At 44.3% G+C, this 19,987-nt stretch overlaps 1 protein-coding gene across 2 annotated transcripts in view; it reads right to left on the minus strand.

The window, feature by feature from the left end:
• The window catches only part of B3GNTL1 (UDP-GlcNAc:betaGal beta-1,3-N-acetylglucosaminyltransferase like 1), a 50,326-nt gene that overhangs the window by 7,102 nt on the left and 23,237 nt on the right, over window positions 1–19,987 (minus strand). For both annotated transcript variants that reach the window (XM_080923883.1, XM_080923882.1), the window contains 3 exons: window positions 17,278–17,373; window positions 5,310–5,405; window positions 4,480–4,604 (listed from right to left, as the gene is read on the minus strand). In XM_080923883.1, the coding sequence (XP_080780009.1) occupies window positions 4,480–4,604; window positions 5,310–5,405; window positions 17,278–17,373 (317 nt within the window). The remainder of the gene's footprint in view (window positions 1–4,479; window positions 4,605–5,309; window positions 5,406–17,277; window positions 17,374–19,987) is intronic.

Consider the following 19,987-nt stretch of genomic DNA (forward strand, 5'->3'; position numbering starts at 1 on the left):
TGAGCTCTACTTACCCGCTGTCCCTAATCTCAGGGCATCCTGGTCCTTTGGGTAGAACCATGGTTGTATTCGGGGCTGTATCTCTTGTGTCACCACCTACATCAGAGCATGTTTTGCCTGTTCAGCATTTTTTTCCTGAGACCTCCCAAGTTAAACATTCTAATTAGGGTTGTGCTGAGCTCAGTGATTTTGGTAGGGGATTCTCTAGGGGTTCTGGGGAACCACATTAAGTGAATAGCATTTAATTATAAACCCCAGCCAGCCCTGCCTATGGCTGTAGTGCCCCCTTCAGCGAGACTAACAAAGAAGACATACTTCAGCCCCATACAGTATACCTACCTCACTGCAACCATTCTATCACCTAAGGAAATGCAAGACCCTAAGAGTGAGAACCTTGATCTCACAGCAAAGGCCTCATGCCAGGAGCAGATACTTCACCAATTCCATAAGCCAAGAAAGGCCTTTTTGATTTCTATTCCTCAGCAAACCTTGGTGTGAGGGTACCAGACAAGCAAAAAAAGCAAGACTTGCCTTCTGGGGCATGTGTTCTACCTAAGTGTGGGTGAGGGTTCTCCACAAAGTAAGTATGAGGGAAATCCAGGTACAGGCTGCTCAGAACCTATGGTGTACCAGCAGGCAAACCTCCAACCCCATCCTGGCCACAAAGATCTCCCTTCCCTTTTGCCTTCAAGTGCCCTTGAAGAGACCTGCTAAGGTTCATGGCCGCACAAACACAGGAGATGTAGCAGGGGATACTAGGCCTCCTCTGTCATCTCAAGCTTTTCAAGGACTGCCCTGTTCAGAAGGCTGCTTGTCCTTATCTACCTTTTGAGGACCACGTGAGGACCTGTCTCCACAGCCTTGGTAACAACAAGAGGTCTGTTTTGTTCAGTGTCTGATCAAGACACGATATACATATGCATACATATGCATCAAAACCATGAGTATATTTACAGTGTGCTTGTGTGGTATGGGTGCACATGTGCAGGGAGCACCTGTGCATTTCTGCATGTTATATGGCATGTACACAGGTAAGTAAACATGTGCAACAGCAGCTCCTGTTAGAAACTAAGCACAGGCAATGTGTTGGTGACATCCTGCCATGCTCTAGCTGGGTCTATTGGGTGTCCCTGTGGAGGGAAAACCCTGCATGATCTCACATATTCAATCTATGAAGTTGATTTGCAGAATGGTGGGTTTTCCTGTACAGTAAAGTCACCTTGGCTCCCCAGCACACTGGGCACCAATGATTTTATGAAGGAATTACAAACATGTCCACCAGGACTGGGCTCTAGGCCTTGTAAGGCCCTTAGCATCCTGAATTTTATTAGCTGGTCTCTAATAGAGGAGGCGGGCATTTATATAAAGGTAGGAGTATCTTGTACTGGGTTTGCTTCTAGGAGTCTGTCTAGAGAACAGGCCATTTGGCACCTAGCACATTCATCTCTTCTTGCTAAGAAACCATCAATTTAGAGCTTAGGGTCAATAGCTAAGGGAACTGGTTTTCATGGACCTATATGTGTGTTTCTGGAAGTTTCTGGGAAGAGGTTAAGATATCAGACACAGTCCTGTACCAGCTCCTAGGAGTCCGGAGTTAAGAGTGGTGGTTGGTGGAGTGGGGAAAGCCCCCCTGCTCCCAGAAGGTATGGCTAATGACCAGCAGCATCTGTGATCAGAGAAAAAGGCTCTAAGAACCTTGCTATGGGAGCACAGGCCCACTGGTCCTGTCAGGTACCATAGCAGCAGTATGCCAGCATAGGCACTCTCAGGGTGGACACCAAGGATTGGGGCACTAGTGCTGTCATGTCTGGTCCCCCGTCCCTATTTCTGAGGTGCATCTTGTTGCTATACACTCATCTGGAGAAAAGGCCTTATCTGGTTCTCTTTAAACCAGCATCATAGAGCCATGAGAACAAGGTCAGAAACCTATTTCTCCAGAGACCTCACGTGTGAGACCAGGAGGAGTGCAGGAAGCAGATGTACTATAAAAGGTTAACCATACATCTGTAAGATGAAACACAGGGATGACGTGACAACATGCTAGGTTCAGCCACTCACAAGTTTCAGGAATGTTTGGTTTCCTGGAGATGCTATTCTTATACCCTTTGCCACATGAAGTACTCCACACACACATAAAGGGGAACGACACAAATCCAGGTCATTTTGAGCTTTAAAAATGACAGAATTAAGGCCATTGCCACCTGAGGTTTGGACAAATTCAACTCTTAAGCAAGCCCCAGGTTGTAATTACGGCTTTTATCCGGGGAGGTGCCACGGCTCCCAGCTTAAAGACTTTAATCCAACACAGAAACTTACATTAGGTCACTTATTTTTGTGCTGTGGGTGGCAAAGCTTACTGTGCAAACACAAAGGAGTGAGCTCTGTACACACAGGCTGCTCTACTGAGAGACATGATGAGTACCTGCTGGGTGGGCTACAGGTCACCACCCAGGTGGCTCGAGCATCACAGACCAGCATGGGAATGACCTCCCTTCACAAATGACCACAAGGTTCTTATGCTCACATGGCCCGAGAAACGATGATGCGAGATCAGTGTGCAGTGTCCCACCAGCCAGCAGAATCGGCAACCAGCGACAGATGCCACGGTGGTTTGTCACACCCCACCTCTACCAGAGGGCCGTGGGAAGGGGCTCCTTGCTTGGACAGACAGTGCTGTGTTTAAGATTTAGTACAGGATGATGTAAACCACACTAGCTGATTTTTTAAACAGTTGTGCTCACTGTGTATCTGTTTCACGTTCGCTCCTGCACCTAGTGTCATGTGACTGCAGCTGGACTGATTAGACAAGCGTGGTCTTCCGCTCAGTCTCTTGTCCACCTGATGTTCCAAAGCACTGAGCCTGGTTCACCTCCTGGTACCCAGCAGCTTCCTCCTTTGCTTCCTAAAAATGATCTTGCTAAGACTGATACAGCTTCCTCCTTAACCATGTTACTGGACACCCCAGAAAATCCCCTGGCCTGGTTACCTTTTGTTCTTAAATTACCAAATTAAAACTTTTACTTTTTGGTTAAATGTCTGTGGGGTGGCTAGTACTGTTATTTCCCTGTTTTATTTTATTTTTACACCAATTTTGCTATTATTCCAGCTCTTCCTCTTCTATCCCTGGCTTCTCCTCCTTTACCTGGGGTCTATTCTGCTGTTTCAGTGACTCGTGCTGAAGGCTACAGCCTGTACACTTTTCTTCAAATTCCTTTGTGATTTTTCTCCTTAATTAATTTCCACATGTTAGATTTTTCAAGGTATTACAATGATTTCTAACCTAATGCTTTGGTTGCTGAAGGACAGCTAAGATGCTCATGACTTATCCTATACAGTTTCAGCCAGTTAAAATCTATTAAGACAGATTCTACAGAAGTTAAGATAATAAAAACTTAGTCCTAGAGCCTCACTATTCTGCAGGGCTGCTGGGATCTTCTTAGTCATTCCATATTTCCTATGTGTTTGTTAAGTGGTGAAACAGACTGATTAAATCTGCACTGCATATGCATTTGTCTGCAAGGTTCACCGTGTCTTTTGAGATTCTCACAGGCCTTCAGGACTGCTAATGCCCTTTGAGCATCTTTCCTAGGAGCCAGTCCCATGAGTGTCTGCCTTCGGACAGCAACCCTACAAGATGCTCCTCCAGAGTTGTGATGAAGTTCAGATACAAGAAAGGCAAGTTCTGTTGTACATAAAGCTGAATCTTGTAAATGGTACAGGTCCAAGGTCCAGGGACCCCAGAGTTACTGAGATGTAAGATACTCAGGAGGGAATTCCCACAGAGACAGCTCTATCCAGTCAAGAATGCCACTTTGGAGCTGTAAATAATTACTATAAATCTATGGTTTGGTCAATAAGGTACCCAGAGGCCACTTTCCCCAGTGCTCATGGGCTATAGAGGGGACAGTCTCCTAGCCCAGGCACAATTCACTTCATAGTGAGGTAGCTGATAGCAGTGTCTCATACAGTCCAGACTGAAGAGTTAATGAGCTCACCCTCTTTTATCCACATCTTTAACCAGTGGGCTTGGAGCCAGAAGAGGGTCATCAGCTATGTTGGCCTATATCAGCTGCCAGCTGGGACAACTACCTCCACTATGAGGGAGTGCTTGTCAGAACTCCTCTTGGGTCTCATGGAGAGCTGTGCTAGGTTGGAGCAAATGAGAACAAAGTGGAGAGCAAGCCTTCACCTCACCACCAGGGAAACTGATGTGCGGCTTTTGCATTGATGTTTCCCGATCTCTGTGGAACAGACATCCAGAGGCCCTGAGAGACTTCCTGCAAAGGTAACAGTATACTCTGACCCCATGTTAACCTGCTCAGTGGCATGACCTATATATATCCTGTCATTATGAGCCCAGACTCCACCAAACCTGGGCCTAGTCACACCAGTGACTCAGTGATCCAGGCCTGGATATACCAGCACCTCACCTGTTTTTAGACAATCCAAAATGTTTCCAGATTGGTATGTCCTACTTACTCAAGGACTGAGTGTGAGGCTGCATGCAGGTGATACCGGTAGAGTAGCAGGCTGTGGTCCACCCGGAAGACACCACCACCTTTCCTGAGGTGCTCATAGAAGAACAGCAGGTCCTCTGGAACCCCCTGCAAAAGCCAGAGGACAGTGCTCACCAAGCCAGATGCTGACCCAGGCCATCAGGCACTGTGGAAGGATGTTTTGCTTAGAGCACTTGTGGCCCTGGTATCTGGGAGGCAGAACTCATGGGATTGCTTGACCTGGACACCACAGCCAGATTTTTGCCTCATTAAAAGAATCTACTTTGATACTTAAGGATGATGTGGGTCACAAGAGAGAAATGGAGATTAGTTTTTCTCAGCAGGTAAGAAATGAACTGTAAGACAGACCAGAGGGTGAAGCAGAAGGCAGGCTAGTTGAGGGTCTCAAGTGCCAGTTCTGCCTAAAATTCTACTTTGTGCATCAGAAAAGAGTCCTGGGGCAAACTATCAACAGAAAGAACGATGGGATAATCAGTGGGCACAGAGTGGCTTCTTAGCTGCTTGGCCTTGAGAGTGGAGAAAAGGGGGACAATAAACTGGCTTCCCAAGAGGCCCTCAATGAGATGCTGAACAAGGGAGAGGTTGGGTGAGTCAGAGAAGGCTGAGATAAAAGGGATTTAGAGTATCACCCACAGGGTAGTCTATCATAAGCCTGTACTTCATCACCATAGGCAGGAGGGGGCGATGTTGAGCCAAGAACTAGGAAACTAACACAGGCGTGTTTGGAAGAGGTTGAAAACCCCAACCTAGGGGAACCCACAAAGAGCCCAAATTCTATTGGTTGGCACTTACCTGTCCTCCTTCATCAAATGAGCCCACGTGGGAAAACCAGGCTCGAGAGCAGAACCAGGTAGGCATGATCACTGTGGGGCCATGGGAGGTGAACACCTAAAAGGAATTAGCACTAATGATACTAATATATACATATGTGTATGTATATGTACCCACAAATACTTAATTACAACCTTATAAAAATGTATTTGTATACTTTTATGCAAAAATGCTTAAAAATTTGTACATTTATCTTTGTTTTTTAAAATAAAGTTAAAAAAGAAAAAAATGAAATGTAAATGGAGAGAATATCCAATAAAAAATGAAAAAAATAATTAAAAAAAAAGAAAAGAACAGCTTGCTATAAACAACTTACACTCCTGACATCCTTCTTCTGTGGAAATGAGGATTCAAAGCACTCTATAGAGATTATTAGCCCATATGATGAGCAGGTAGAAAAAACCGAGGCCACTTCCAGGTTCCCACTCTTCATTACTGAGCACAGTAGGGAACCCTCTGTTTATGCAAGACAGTGAAGCTGTGTATGGGAGCCAACGGTAAACATGCTGCTTTTAATTGCAAAAAGAGGAATCTGAAGCAGCAATGACTAGATAAGGAAGCGGAACACGGTTTCTCAGAATGACATAAATATCAGAACCGACTCAAAACAGAAAACCTGAATCATTTCTAATTGAGCTTGAAACTTGAGCCTTTCCACAGAGAAGCCCAGGCCAGGTGGCTCTCCGGTGTAATCTGACAAATGCTTAAAGAACCAACACACTCTTCCACAAACAGTTGAGCAGAGAAGTCTTTCTAAACCACCGGATATCAAAGCCAGAGGGAAAAACATCACGAGAAAGCAGCACTCAAGAAAGCAGTTGTTCCTTATGAACAGATCCAACAAAATGCAAAATGCTAGCAAACGGAGTTTAGCTGTCACAGAAGAGAAGAGGACCATACTGTGTGAGCAGGCGGCATTTACCCTGAGATAACTGCACCAGAAACAGATTGAGGACAAGAACCTAAACAGACACTGTAGCATTTGGCAAAACCCAGTGCACTGCCAAAGAGAGCCTTGGGCTGTCGGGTGGATCAGCCGAGACAACCTGCAGCGGGTGTGGTGAGCACAGTGCTCAGTTGAGCTCTTGCTGCCACCACTCATAACTTTTGGGTTTACAGTGCACTTGGAATGTAGCCATGCTTTGCCATACGCTGCTCTGCCTTCCCAGTAGCTACTTCCTGTGCATCCCTTACAACTGCCCCTGACCATCATGTTTATAGTTCCCTAGGACACCCTCCCTGGGGCTTTCTGTCACTGTATTCATCACACTGATATGACATCACCTGTTTATGATTTGCCTTAACTATATGTGGTCTGGGCCCAGCCTCAGCTGATCCCAGGACAAACGACTACTAGAAAAGAGCAACCGGATCCTGTTTGATGTGGTAACACACACCTATGATCTAAGCACTCCTGAGGTGCAATGGTATGCCATGTATACACACACACACACACACACACACACACACACACACACACACACGAACAAATGAATAAATAATGAAAACATTTTAAATTGGGCTCAATGGATAAAGGTCCTTGCCACCAAGCCTGAGGACTTGAGTCCAGTCTCTGGAAACTGGTACAGTAGGAGAAAACAGTCTCTCCTAAGCTGTTCTTTGACCTCCACAAGTGGATAATGGCAGGAACATGCTCACATACAGAATCAACCAACCAATCAACCAATCAATCAATCAAATCAATGTTTAAACAATTACAAAACCATACCGTGTAATCTCAGCCCTGAGGATGCTATTGTTAGAAGCTCAGTGCCCTCGGAATCAGGTCCTCATCTCTAGTGCCTGAGTCATGTTGGAAGAGGAACAGATTTCTTCCAGGTTCTTATCAAGGGCTTAATAAGTACCTGGTAGTTCTGGTAACCAACACTCACACTGAGATGTCACATGAGGATGCTTAAACAAGGTAGGTCTAAGTGCCCCAAAATGGAGCCACAGACACTAGGGCCCTGAGAACCCCGAAAGCATCCATCTTCAGACTTGTGGATTCAATCTGTAACCAGAAGCCTCAGCTCCCATCTCTTTATGTTGTCTTTTTTCCTTCACCCCCACTTTTTTTCTTTTTGAGACAAGGTCTATGTAGCTTTGGCTGTCCTCACTATATAGACCAGGCTGGTCTCAAATTCACAGAGATCTACTTGCCTCTGCCACGAAGGTGCTGGGACTAAAGGTGTGCACCACCACGCCCAGATCTACTTTAAAAAGATTATTTTATGTGAATGAGTATTTCGCCTGTATGTATGTATGTATGTGCACCATGTTCATGCCTCCTATCCACAGGGGTCAGAAGTGGGCATCAATGGACAGGGACTACAGTTACAGGTGGCTGTAAGTCATGCTATGGGTGCTGGGAATTAAGCCTGGGTCCTCTGCAAGAACAAGTGTGCTTAACAACTGTGCTACCTCTCCAGCTCCTATATCCGCTTCTTGACACAGTGACTTACTGTTGTTAACAGAACACTGGCTTCCAGGCAGTTAAAATGAGGGTCTTAAAGCCCATACCCACAGTGACACACCTACTCCAACAAGGCTACACTTTGTAATAGTGCCACGCCCTGGGCTGAACATATACAAAGCATCATATTTACCATGGTTTGGAGTCCTGAGTGTTTGGGAGGTGTCTTTTAAGATTAGGATAATATTGGGTGCAAAGAGGAATAATCTGACTTCTTCATGACTTAGTTACATCCCTTTTCATTCTCTTGCTTTATTGCTCATTAGACTTTTAAGCACTTCATTGAAAAAGAAACAGGATATCTTTGTTTCACTGTTAATTTTAGAAATTTTTTCAGTTTTGCACACTCAGAATCAATGACAGCCAGCCTTTACTACACTGAGATGTGTTCCTTCTATTCCTAGTTTCTTTGGGGCTCTCGTCTCAAAGGATGTTGAACTTGATCCAGGCTGAGTGAAGCTGAGCACAGTAGTACATCAGTCTGTAAAATTATGCACTCATATTCCTAACCACACAAAAATGTAGGCAATCAGCACACATACTTCAAACACACACACACACACACACACACACACACACACACACGCACACACGCACACACGCACACACACACACACACATACACACGCGTGCACACACACGCACGCATGCACACACACGCACGCACACACACACACACGCACACACGCGCACGCACACACACACAGTACAGACTACATGTGAACACATGCACTGAACAGCTGGAGGGTGGTGGACTTGGAAATATAGGATGAACCAAGTCAGAGCAAGCAACAGGTTTCTAGAGATTTACTTATCCTGGGTAAGTGGGCAGCTCCCGTGACTGTACCTTCAGGCAGGTGCTAGCCTGAAAACTTGTTTCTGCTTGGAGTTTTTAAAGTTTGGTTTCTGACAAGACAACACCTGTAAGGCTTCAGATGTTTCAGAAACTTGCTAGTTATTGGTTTTGTCATCTTGTAGAACTGCCATTTACTTATTCTGGCACCAATCCTATATTTTCACCTTCATGGTATAAACTGGCAGTGGGCAGTAAACTGGGTCCCCCAAAAGGCTATAGGTGATTCATTCTGAGCACACACATCTATTCCTTTACCTTGGACCCTAATGGGACATAAAACAACCCTGTCTGATCATTCCCTCTTACCACCACAGCAAGTCTACCTGAGCAAGAAAGCTTGAGAGGACCAGAGACCTTGACCAACTGACTCAAGATCATGGTTTCCCTCAGGAGACAGATGTTGTTAGGCCTATGACTCACTATGAGAAGCCCAGAGTTGCTCTAGAAGAAACCCAACCTTTGGAAGCTTCAAAGATGCTATAAAACAAGTTATCCCTGCTGGTGAGCAAGAGGTGTATGTTGGGCACTTGGTCACTTTATAACCTCTTTTCTACCTCTGCCTCTTTGGGGACACAGTGAAAGTAGTGGACACAGGCCAGCACTGCTCGAATCCTCAGTGCAGAGGCTCTCCACTTTGCCCAGTCCCCAAGGAAGGCATCAGGATACCTGGCCTGGATACTTAATGATCTCACAAGGTTTCTTCTCACAGGGAAATAAAGAGATGAAAGACACCCTTACAGGACACAGCATAATTATGGTGATTTCCTCAAGGTCCTGAAACAGTTGGACCAGCTCTGCTGACTACAATGGATCACAATTGCCAGGAAGGGACTCCTCCCACATTCCCTAGCACAAGCAGATGCAGCGATCAGAAAAGTTTGTAACACATTTGTGTGTGCATGTACACACATACACACACTTGTACTACAGAAGTACACTCTCCAAGTTAAGAAACTTCTGCATCAGAGACTACAATCAGCCTGAATAGACAACCCTCAACATGAGAGACAGATCCGAATGTTGACAAAGCTCCTACCAATCCACAACAAAATCCTAACAGCTTCAATTAAAATGGGCAAAAGATTTGATCAGGTATTTCTCCACACAAGATACAGTGATCTCAACAAATGCAAGAACAGCTGCTTACCTGGGCTTGGCTCCAGAGAAACGTGATTTAAACCCATGTGAGATGCACCTTACCCCCACCGGGATAGTGCTCACAAAGCCCCCCAAAAATCACAGATGCTGATAAAAGCTGTGAAGAAATTACCACCCCCCACCATTGTTGTTACAGCTGCTGTGAAAAATAGTTCAACAGTTCCTCAAAAAAATTAAAAATAGAATTACAGTATGATCTGGCAATTCCATCTTGTGGTTGTGCACCTGAGAACTGAAAGTGAACCTGAACCGATGTCTGGAAACTCACACTTTTGGCAACCAGGAGACAGACATGGATCAGCATGTGGACCAAGCATGCTTGTCAGAGCCCCAAAGACTCAGTTCTGCTCAGTTCTGACAGCTGCTGAGACATGGATGACCCTACAGACACTATCAATACCCTTGTAGGTATTCAGATTCCAAATATCACTATCAGATGAACTGAAAACTATACACTCAAGGCTTCAGTCAGGTCTTAAGATCTCAAGTTCTGCCAGAAAGTATCTAGGAGAGTTTGTGGTGCCAGGTGGCTGCTCATTTGGACATGTGGGTCCCTGTTTACTCCAGCTAGAGCTCAAACACAGTCACCAAGTCATACTGAGCAAGGAAAGACAGGATAGATGCTGGCAGCCCATCCACAAGCAGTTTTAAACATTAGACAACTGATAGTGGTTTCAATACAGTGGCATGGCACCTGTGAACACTAGCCACCTGGACAAAGGAGTCTCTCGAAAGGGTTTTCAAAGTGCCTGGTTGTGAGAGGGCCCTTTTCACCACACTCCGGTACAGTGAAACCACTCTTGAATGTCACGGTGGCAAACCTTGCCAGGCTGCCATGTTTTAGCCTTCTGTGGCTGCCTTGTGTCTCGTGATGTCGTTATACACATGAACATCATTCCAATACGCTCAGTTCCAAGGACAGGGTCACTGTACTACTGAGGTCAACATGAGCACAGAAAAATATTTCCAAAGAAATGTTTTTCCCCAGCGCATCAAGACTCCACATATGGGTGGCCAAGTTCAGATTAACGTATTTCTTGGATTACAAAAAAGAATCTTCTAAAAATTCATAAAACCAATGATGGATAAGTTTCTAACCTGGCTTCCTGTGGCAGATAGGTGCACCTGGAACAGGCTTGGTAGGACCTGTGGCGGGGGCAGGGCCCTGCTAATACCCTAAAGCTGATATGTATTTACTTTTCTCCCAATTTGGGGCTCATGAACTTAGAATGAGGTTAAACTAGGCAGCCCCATTACTTGAAGACTGAATGGGTCATCCACCATCACTAGCTTCTTGCCTCATTAGTAGCTGGTGTCAGCCTTTGGATACAAGCTGACTAGTTGGTCCCTGGTATTTCTCGCTGAGACAGTGGTCTCAGGCTACATGAATGTACAGCTCTAGTGTTCACCTGTAAATGTACATTTTCCTGAGGGATCTCATTGCATCCAGCCACTCTGCAACTGCTAGGGATAATATCTCTGTCTCTGAGTCAGGTGGGAAAGAGAAACCTAAACACTTCATCACAGAGAACCATTTCAGACTACATATTACTGCAAGGACAGAAACACAGTCGATCTTAGTTAGGGTTTTATAGCAACTCTTACAAAGAAAAACATTTGTTTTTAATTAACTGGCTTCTATTTTAGAAGTTTAGTCCATTATCATCACGGGTGGGGAGCACAGTGGTATGCAGGCAGACATGGCGCTGCAGAGGTTAGCTGAGACTTCCACATCTTGATCCATAGCTTGAGCATAGGAGACCTCAAAGCCCTAAAGAACCTCACTGAACTAACTCCAGAGAGAGCAAGTGTCCACAGTGAAGACTTAAGGTGCCAAATCTCAGCTCCTGGAGGACAACTTGAGGAGCAGGTAATACATATGGGGGATACAATCCAGATGTGTTTAGGCTCAAACTGTACAAAGTTCATCTACAGTGGCTTCAGGATATCCCACAAGGCCCAGGCTGAGATGTGTGTCAGAATTGACATTGGAGCCCAAGCCAGTAAAATACAGTGAAAGGCACTAGGCCTACACCACCTGCTCACATGAGGCTAGGTAATGGCAGTAATGGAGACACTCAAGGGCTAAATAAGGACAGTGGAGGCAAGTGCTCCAAACTGGGTAGTTGAGGCCTCCCAGACTTACAAGGACACACATCTGACCCAGTTTAAGACCTTACATTTGGGTAGAGCCTGAACATGAACCCGCAGAGTGAGGAGTACAGACAGGTAAGCAGAGACCACAGGCAGGAGGGGGACACATCAGAGGGCAAGTGTGAACAGGGGTGGGAGGTTGGGGGGCACATGACAAATGAGAAGGTGGATGATAAGGGGGAGATATGGACAGGAAGAGAGTAGGACATAGTAATGAGGGGAGTCAACAACTAAAGGGAAGGGTGAAGACAGTGAGGGTCTCACACAGTGAGACTGAGAAGCACAGGTAATGGGAGGAGGCTCTGATGGCACTGATGGCCTTCTTAATGATCCCTCCTTTCCCTGGCTACCTTTGTCACCCCCTTCATGCCAAGGTGCCCTCCCTTTGTGAGAAATCAGATACTCCATTTTCTAGAACTGTCAGCATGGCGGTCGCGACCTCACTTGCCCTGACTGTTCTAAAGTTTGGGTCTGAAGTTCACTCTTAGGTTTTGCCATCAACAGTAAGTACACTTGGCCGAGCTCATTTTATGGTATAAAAGCTTAAAAACCCATTTGAGCGCCTTGGGATGTAAATTCAATTAAGTGAAACCAGAATCACAACCTACAGGCCATAAATGCCCTGGGTAAGATCTACTGTTCTGTTCCCTCACAAAGAATATGAGGAGGGGAGGAGGTACTCAACTGGGACAAATGCTTTCACAAATACTAAGTACTTTAAAATCAAAGCAAAATATGTAGACTTCAACTTGGTGTCTTAGGAATAGAAGTTAAGTGAAAGGAAGAAGATGAAGTGTGTATTGCAACCTTCACTAGTTGTATCAGGATGGAATATGAATCTTTCTTGGAAGCAAAGAACAAAGTTCTTATGCAACTATTTCTAGATTCCATGACTGGTTCTTATCTCTAAATTCTATCTTGCTGGAAGATCATCTCTAAGCTGGTAACCAAATTTCTAGTATTCTGATATTTTAATATTAGCCTGTCTGTAAAAATAAACTCTAAGATGAAATTGAATGTTTATGGCTTTTAGATTTAGTAGGACTCAGACACTAATAAAATATTTCCTTCCTCATTACACACAGCAAGTTGTGAATTATCACAGGCTGACCTGCCAGGAAATGGTAGTCTTCTTGGGCCTGAACCTCTTATCCCTGATAATGATAAGGATCAGCACAGTTACTTCCTTCAAAATATTCATTTCTGAAACTTCATGAATGCTGCTTTATTAGGATTAGGCCAAAACCACTAAGCTGTGGTGGAAGGCATACACACTGGAGGCCAGCTCTCACTGTCTCACTAGAATCAAGAAGCTTAAAATGAGTATGAGGCATACAAGTCTCAGCTGCTGGTGGGTCAAAGCAGGAGGTCTCCATGGCCTCTCACATCTACAGACAATAGGGTCCCTGGGTCACCACAACCTACAATATGGGAGCCACATACAATGCCCTCTAAGTCAGTGGTAATTTTTCCTTTATTTAATTTTGTTAAAGGTCTTCAAATGAACAGATTTCCTGGTGGCCAGTCATGAAAAGACCTAGGCCTAGTAATGAAACTCAAATTTACAAATAAAGCTGAGCCCTAGAAAGCTCCTTAAGGTGTCTCTGACCCCTGACTTCAAAGTATAGGAATCCTTGAATCCCAACTCTACAACAGGGATGTCGTCCTTGATCCCTGGCCTCACAGAAGGGATATCTGCAGACCGCTATGAAGGCTGAGTGCATGTAGGGCACCTGTCAGGTCCACTGTCTATGCCTGCTGCCAAGTTTAATGCTGTGGCCTAGAGTGCATTGTCATCTTCCTTTCTAGCCTTGAGCTGCCTGGCAGTAAGCTAGGATAGCATTTTATTTAGCTCAAAGCAATGACAAGAGAAGTCCAGGTCAAGGGTCACATGATGTATAGTTGAAGCAGATACAGAACATACAGGGTGGGAAGGGTCAGACACCAGAACAGACCCTTCCCCCATCTGGTCAGGAAAGGAGTGGTATTAAGGATAGGATTAGAACTACAGCAGAAAGTCTGGAAGGAGGTAGGAAGCTGCTGACTAAGGCACCAACATTCCGAAAGGGCTGCTAAAACACAGAAGTGATCGCTGTGGTGGAAAAGCTAACCACAAGTCAATATCAACCCTGGTTCACTGAAAGCTCAGTCACATGGGCATTCGGCAACCTATTCTCTATTAAAACAGAAGACTCATGTCCTACCAGCAAGGACAAAAATATGAGGAACAGAGATTGTAGCAGGAGTGTTAGCACCCCAGAGAGAGATGGGTACACACAGCATCATCACAATAACTTTATACATATTAGAGTCTGAATCCTTTAAAAAAGAAAAGCAGACCTTCCTCCAGTGATATATAAAGTAATGGTGTGTGAGGCCTGGGCATGGTGTCTCAGTAGCACACAGTGTGCTCAGGAAGCCTGGGGCCAATCATGACATGACCTTGTTCTCTGTACATCTGCATGTTCTGTTTACAGGAGAAATACACAGAATGGTCTGTAATGGTCTGCCTAGCTGTCCCTCCAACAACTCCCAACACACTAACTACATTTAGCCTGGTTATTAACAGTTTATAAGAAGGGCAGGTACCGTGGGACAGTTAAGGGCCGTGACAGTCAGGACCTTCCTTCTATTAAGACTGACTCTGAAGCTAGAGGAATGTCCCTCAGTGGGGGAAAAGTTAAAGCAGAGCTCCCTGGCGGTCAGCACTTACACTTACACCTGGGCCATTTTCTACTGGAGGCCCTAAGCCTAGTTAGAGAGTTGTATGTGATCAGAGAGAAAGAGCCCAGACATACTGTTACCACACCTTGAGGCTCTTGCTACATACGCTACCCCAACATCTTAGCCATCTGGGATCCTATGAGGTAGATAGGCACCCACACCATAATCTTGCAAACCAGGCCCAAGGCCTGTCCTTCCCATACTCTTGGAGGAACCAGGGATGTCTGTCACAAACATCTTGGACTCTCAGAAAACAGCAGGTGGCCGTGCCATTCTTCCTCTGTCACAGAAGAATCCAAAAGGACCTGTCCATTCATGGCTGGCCCCACAAAGCACTGAGACAAGTGTTGGCCTCTGAAGGCTTCTGGGACGTACCCAGGCCTCCTCAGTTTACCTTAGCACTAACATCAGTTGAGAGGCAGCTGGGCAGACCTCTCTAGAAAGACCAGCTTCAAAGTCACTACACAGCCTTAATTTGCACAAGGAGGCATGGGCTTATGACCTTCAACATTCCCCTTTTTCTCACAAACACAGCTGTGTTGTCTTTCCATTTCCCAAAATTCTGATACAGGGACTGTGTTCCTTCTATCTCTTGGGGTCTCCTTTATAGCTCTTCAGGACATGGCCCTGTCACCTGAACCTTATTCCTTTTTCCATCTTAACTAGATTTCCAGTTTTATGCAGTGTCCTCCAATAAACTTCTGGAAAATGCTTTGTGACTATTTCACTCCTCAGAAAAGGCTCAAATACACAACCAACACGGACAGGCACAGAACCCTATATTTAATAGTTCCTATGGTGGGTGTGGTATACACAGTTTCAAGCTCAGAACTCAGGAGGCAGAGGCAGGTGGATCTCTGTGAGTTTGAGGACTGCCTGGTCTATGTGACAAGTTTCAGGCAGCAGGGATATATAATAAAAACCCTGTCTTTAAAAAAGTAATTAATAATAATAATAATAAATTCAATATTTCCTATGAGGATTTTGAAGTTTAAACCTGGAAGATAGAAGACATTCCATAGTCAGAAAAGCCTGGGTCACTTGGGAAGGAGGGGACAGGACCCTGAGTAGCAAGTTAAGTGAGCTGGAAAGTGGGATTTTAGTTAATATGCTTTTGTTTTTAAAGATGTATTTATTTTATTTATATGAGTACATGGTAGCTGTCTTCAGACACAGCACCAGAAGAGGGCATTGGATCTATCACAGATGGTTATAAACCACAGGTGGTTGCTGGGAATTGAACTCAGGACCTCTGGAAGAGCAGTCAGTGCTCTCAACCACTGAGCCATCTCTCTGGCCCTAATATGCCTTTAAAAAAAACCTTTTCTATTATTCAAGCTTCTTCATTTTTAACAGATAAGTTACTTTTATGTTAATTTTTTTAGTTACTATACAAAACAATAGGTTTTACAGCAATATTTTCACACATGTGTATTATTGGTCTTTGCTCATAGTCACCACCACCCCATTACTTTCTCTTGGCTTTCCTATACCTCAATTTGTTTATGCAGTAGCCAAGCCTATTTAAGATAACATCGTACCACAATCTCTGCACTCAGGAGGCTGAGGCAAGAATTGGATGCTAGCCTGGGTTACATAGTGAGACCTTTTCTCAAAACAACAACAACAACCCTAACTTTCCAAAATAATCAAAATTAAAACCAAATTTTCCATTTGCACAAAGCCTAATGCATTATGAGATTCTGCACTCATGATGGGAATTCACTATGGTGAATGGAACGTGCTGTCAGCTGATACATAACAATGACCCATGTCCGAAGCCAGCGGGGTATACTGAGTGCACACTGGTTTCACTGGTACAGTGTTACCTTCCAGCTCTCAACAGGCACAACTCCATGGAAGATCACAGACAGTCCAATGTGCTTTTCACACACTCCAAGATTTGCTAAGAGTAAATCTTTCCATCCAAAGCCTGCATGCAGTCCTGTGACAAGGATATGAAGCCAGGGCTCTGTGGCAGATGCTGGGTCTTGACTGCCTCTGTATAGGAAGGACTTCCCTTACAAGGTCACAAGATGGTCTCTGCCTGCCTGAGGGGATGATGGACTGAGGAAAGCCATAATCACTGACTCCATGATGCCCACAGAGTTGGTGAGGCTCACACCAGCATGGCAGCGTTATGGCCATCTACCATCTACTTCTGTACCCACTCTCTCCATCAAGAGCCATAGACACCCTTTGTCTACCATCATGGCCACTTTCTGCCCATTGCTTAAGCAACTGTGTATTTGATTATGGGGTCACTGTGGCTGATAGTGCTATGCATGTCCACTTGAAACATGTTAAGGACACACTACATAGAGACTAAACTGTTTCCTTTGAATTCTGAGCACAGTACCTGAAATAATGTCCAATATTGGCCTGACCCTCAAAGCTCAAAACTACATGGGTGTGCCCCAACTAGATACTGTCTAGTCAAAAGGATGTAGAAGATACAAAGGCCACACCCTGACAAAATGTGCCAAGAAGTTGGACACAATCCCAGGGTGCTCTAACCCAAAGCAGTTGAGTCTCTAAAAGGCCAAACACTTGGTGACTGCTACCTGTGTCAGCAGCTGATCAGATGTTAACTGGTTGATCCAACGTGTGTATCGCTCTGTGGAGTCTGGGGGATCTCTCTTCACTTGGCATCCTATGATCTGTGGAAAACAACAAATATATTTGAAATATGTATGAAGTCCAAGGATTGAGGGCCGATGTAAGCAAAACTCCCTGGCACTAAGGGCAAGAGAGAGCAAGATGCCAGGCCCACATGAGGTCTATGCCTGTTACTTACTGCTTTGTCTCCATATCATGTTCCCTCTAGAACCATAAGCCAAAATCAGCTCTTTCGACCTCAAGTGGCTAGGCCATGGTGATGGCAACAGAAAAGTGACTAACACACTTGGCGTTGGTATGCTTGGGTTGAAATTCTTGCATCGCTGGGTAGACAAAGGTCAGTGAAATTCTACTTAGGGGCTTTCACCATACTGTGTGCACAAGAGTAGATGAGACTTTAACCAGAAGGGAAGCTCCTGCTTTGCTAGATGGGCTGAGTGGTTAGACTATTACATGTAGAAGTGAAGCTTTCAGTCTACTGGGTAGAGAGGGTTTGGTGAGGCTGTCCTTGGAACATGCATGGTTTCTGCCTTACAAAAAAAGGGATGAAGGTCAGTGAGACTCTAGCTTCACAGGGTAGAAAAAAGATTAGTGGGACTCTACTTAAGGGTGACCTCTCACCTTGCAAGTAGATACAAGTCAGTAAGCCAATGAATGGCTAGGGGTGATGCTTCTGCCTCACCTAATAAATAAGGGTTAATGAGATTATAGTGTAGAGAAGCCCCTGTCTCATTCAGTAAGCATCCAAGAGGGTGGATCTGAAAGGGAGTGATAGGACAGCTCTGATGTCTTTGAAACCCCTTCCTGACTGTGACATGATGAAAAATTGTACTCTGCTGAGAGAGACTCTAGGAGCAGAGGTTGGTGGTTCCTCAACTCTTTTACACTTAGAACTTGTGACTCATGTTCTTGTGCTTGTTTCTAACAACGAGCTTGATTTGGGGAACCCGCGGGGCACTCCTGACACTGACAGCAGACATCCACACATTCTATGTACAAGGGTTCTGAACTATTAGCGTTTTAGTGTTTATGGGGACAGAAGCCACTGACCACCATGTCTGTTAATATTGTTTTCCTGCCTTTACCTCTGGGATCCTTGAAGCTGTGCTACTCTTTCCTCTATGCCTCTGCTCGTGAATCTAGTGGGAAGACCCCTTGTGGACATTTAAGGATCCTGTAGAAACAACTTGAGGCTTTCTACAGTAACCTACCAGTTCTAGAACTGATTTAGGCTATAAAGGTTCAGGAGACAGAGGATAGAAATTTAAAAATAAATAAATAAATAAAACAAAATAAAAATAAAAAGTTAAAATCACGTTTAGAGCTGCTAATAATGCCCAAAGCATAAAATCCAACACTTCAGCAGTGATTCAGACAAAGGGATATGTTACAGCAGTTACCTCAGGTTTTCCCTTCCCAAGTAGTTTTCTTGTAAATGGCCTAGAAGAAAGAGCAGGGCAGGGACATGCTGCCAACATTCGTTTCCTTCCTTCTGAACAAACTAAACATGATAACCAGCATAGCCACTAACCAGCAAATAATATGTTAGCTACATTTAGAGTTCACAGAACAACCCTATTAGAGGATAACCAGTTGTCCTAATCATCCAAGGTTTAACTGAATGCCTATAAAAGCATCCTTCGGGGAGGTTGTTTTATGAACTTTTTTCTTTGGATAGTGTGCTTATCAGAACCAGAGTAATATGGAAATAAAGGCCAGTGTAGTCCAACCTGACCTCACATGGAGTCAGTCGCCCTGGTAAGAAGCGGCAGCCTATCTGGGTAGAGTGCTACATGGGAAAGGGTGCCACAGCCTCACAAAGCAAGAGAGAGACACAGAAACCTTTCTATCTGTTTCAAAGTGATAGATGCTTTCCAAAATGGTAAATACAATGGACAGAAAGGCAGTAGACACTAAGGGGACACAGAAAGAGAAAGGAGCCCTATACCCAGGAAGGAGCTTTCTTTCTCCAACCAAGAGTCAGAAATTCCAGTATAATTGATAAAAATCATCTAGAAAGCTTAACTACATAGGGACAATTTGCTTTTTTTACAGAGATTTTAAAATAAGAGTGTTAGCATGCTTAAGGCCTAAACAGGTTATGACTGTGTTGCAGGTGACCTACTCCTTTTTCCAGCTGTAAAACATCAGGTTTTTTGAGAATCCCTCAATAGTGTAAACTTTGCTTACAGTAAAACATGTCTTAACGCCCTGGAACCTAATATAGTAAAGCAAGCTTCAACTCTTCTAACCTATGGTTTTCCTTATCAGCCTTTAATCCTGTCCAATACACCTCAAAAAGTAGTCTCTGATCTCATTTACAAAAAGGAAAGAAAAAAAAAACTTCTTAGAGTTCTTTAAATAATGTAACTTTAGAAGCCATCAAAGCTATATGTATAGCTATAGGTAATACATATATTTACTAATATATGTATTAGTAAACCCTTAACTGACTCTCTTAAGAAATCTATACCCATTCTTAGGGGTATAGTATCTTTTCCTAAATACTTGTCTATTGATGCCCTGCCTAAATCTATGTTAAAAATCATCTTAATAATAATAATAATAATCCAATTCTATGTCATAATAATTTGTCCTGAAATTCTTAGGTTAAGAATTCTAATCTCATTTAGTGGAGTTCTCTCAAAAGAACAC

This window comes from Micromys minutus (genome assembly GCF_963924665.1).
Source record: "Micromys minutus genome assembly, chromosome: 10".
Taxonomy (NCBI): domain Eukaryota; kingdom Metazoa; phylum Chordata; class Mammalia; order Rodentia; family Muridae; genus Micromys; species Micromys minutus.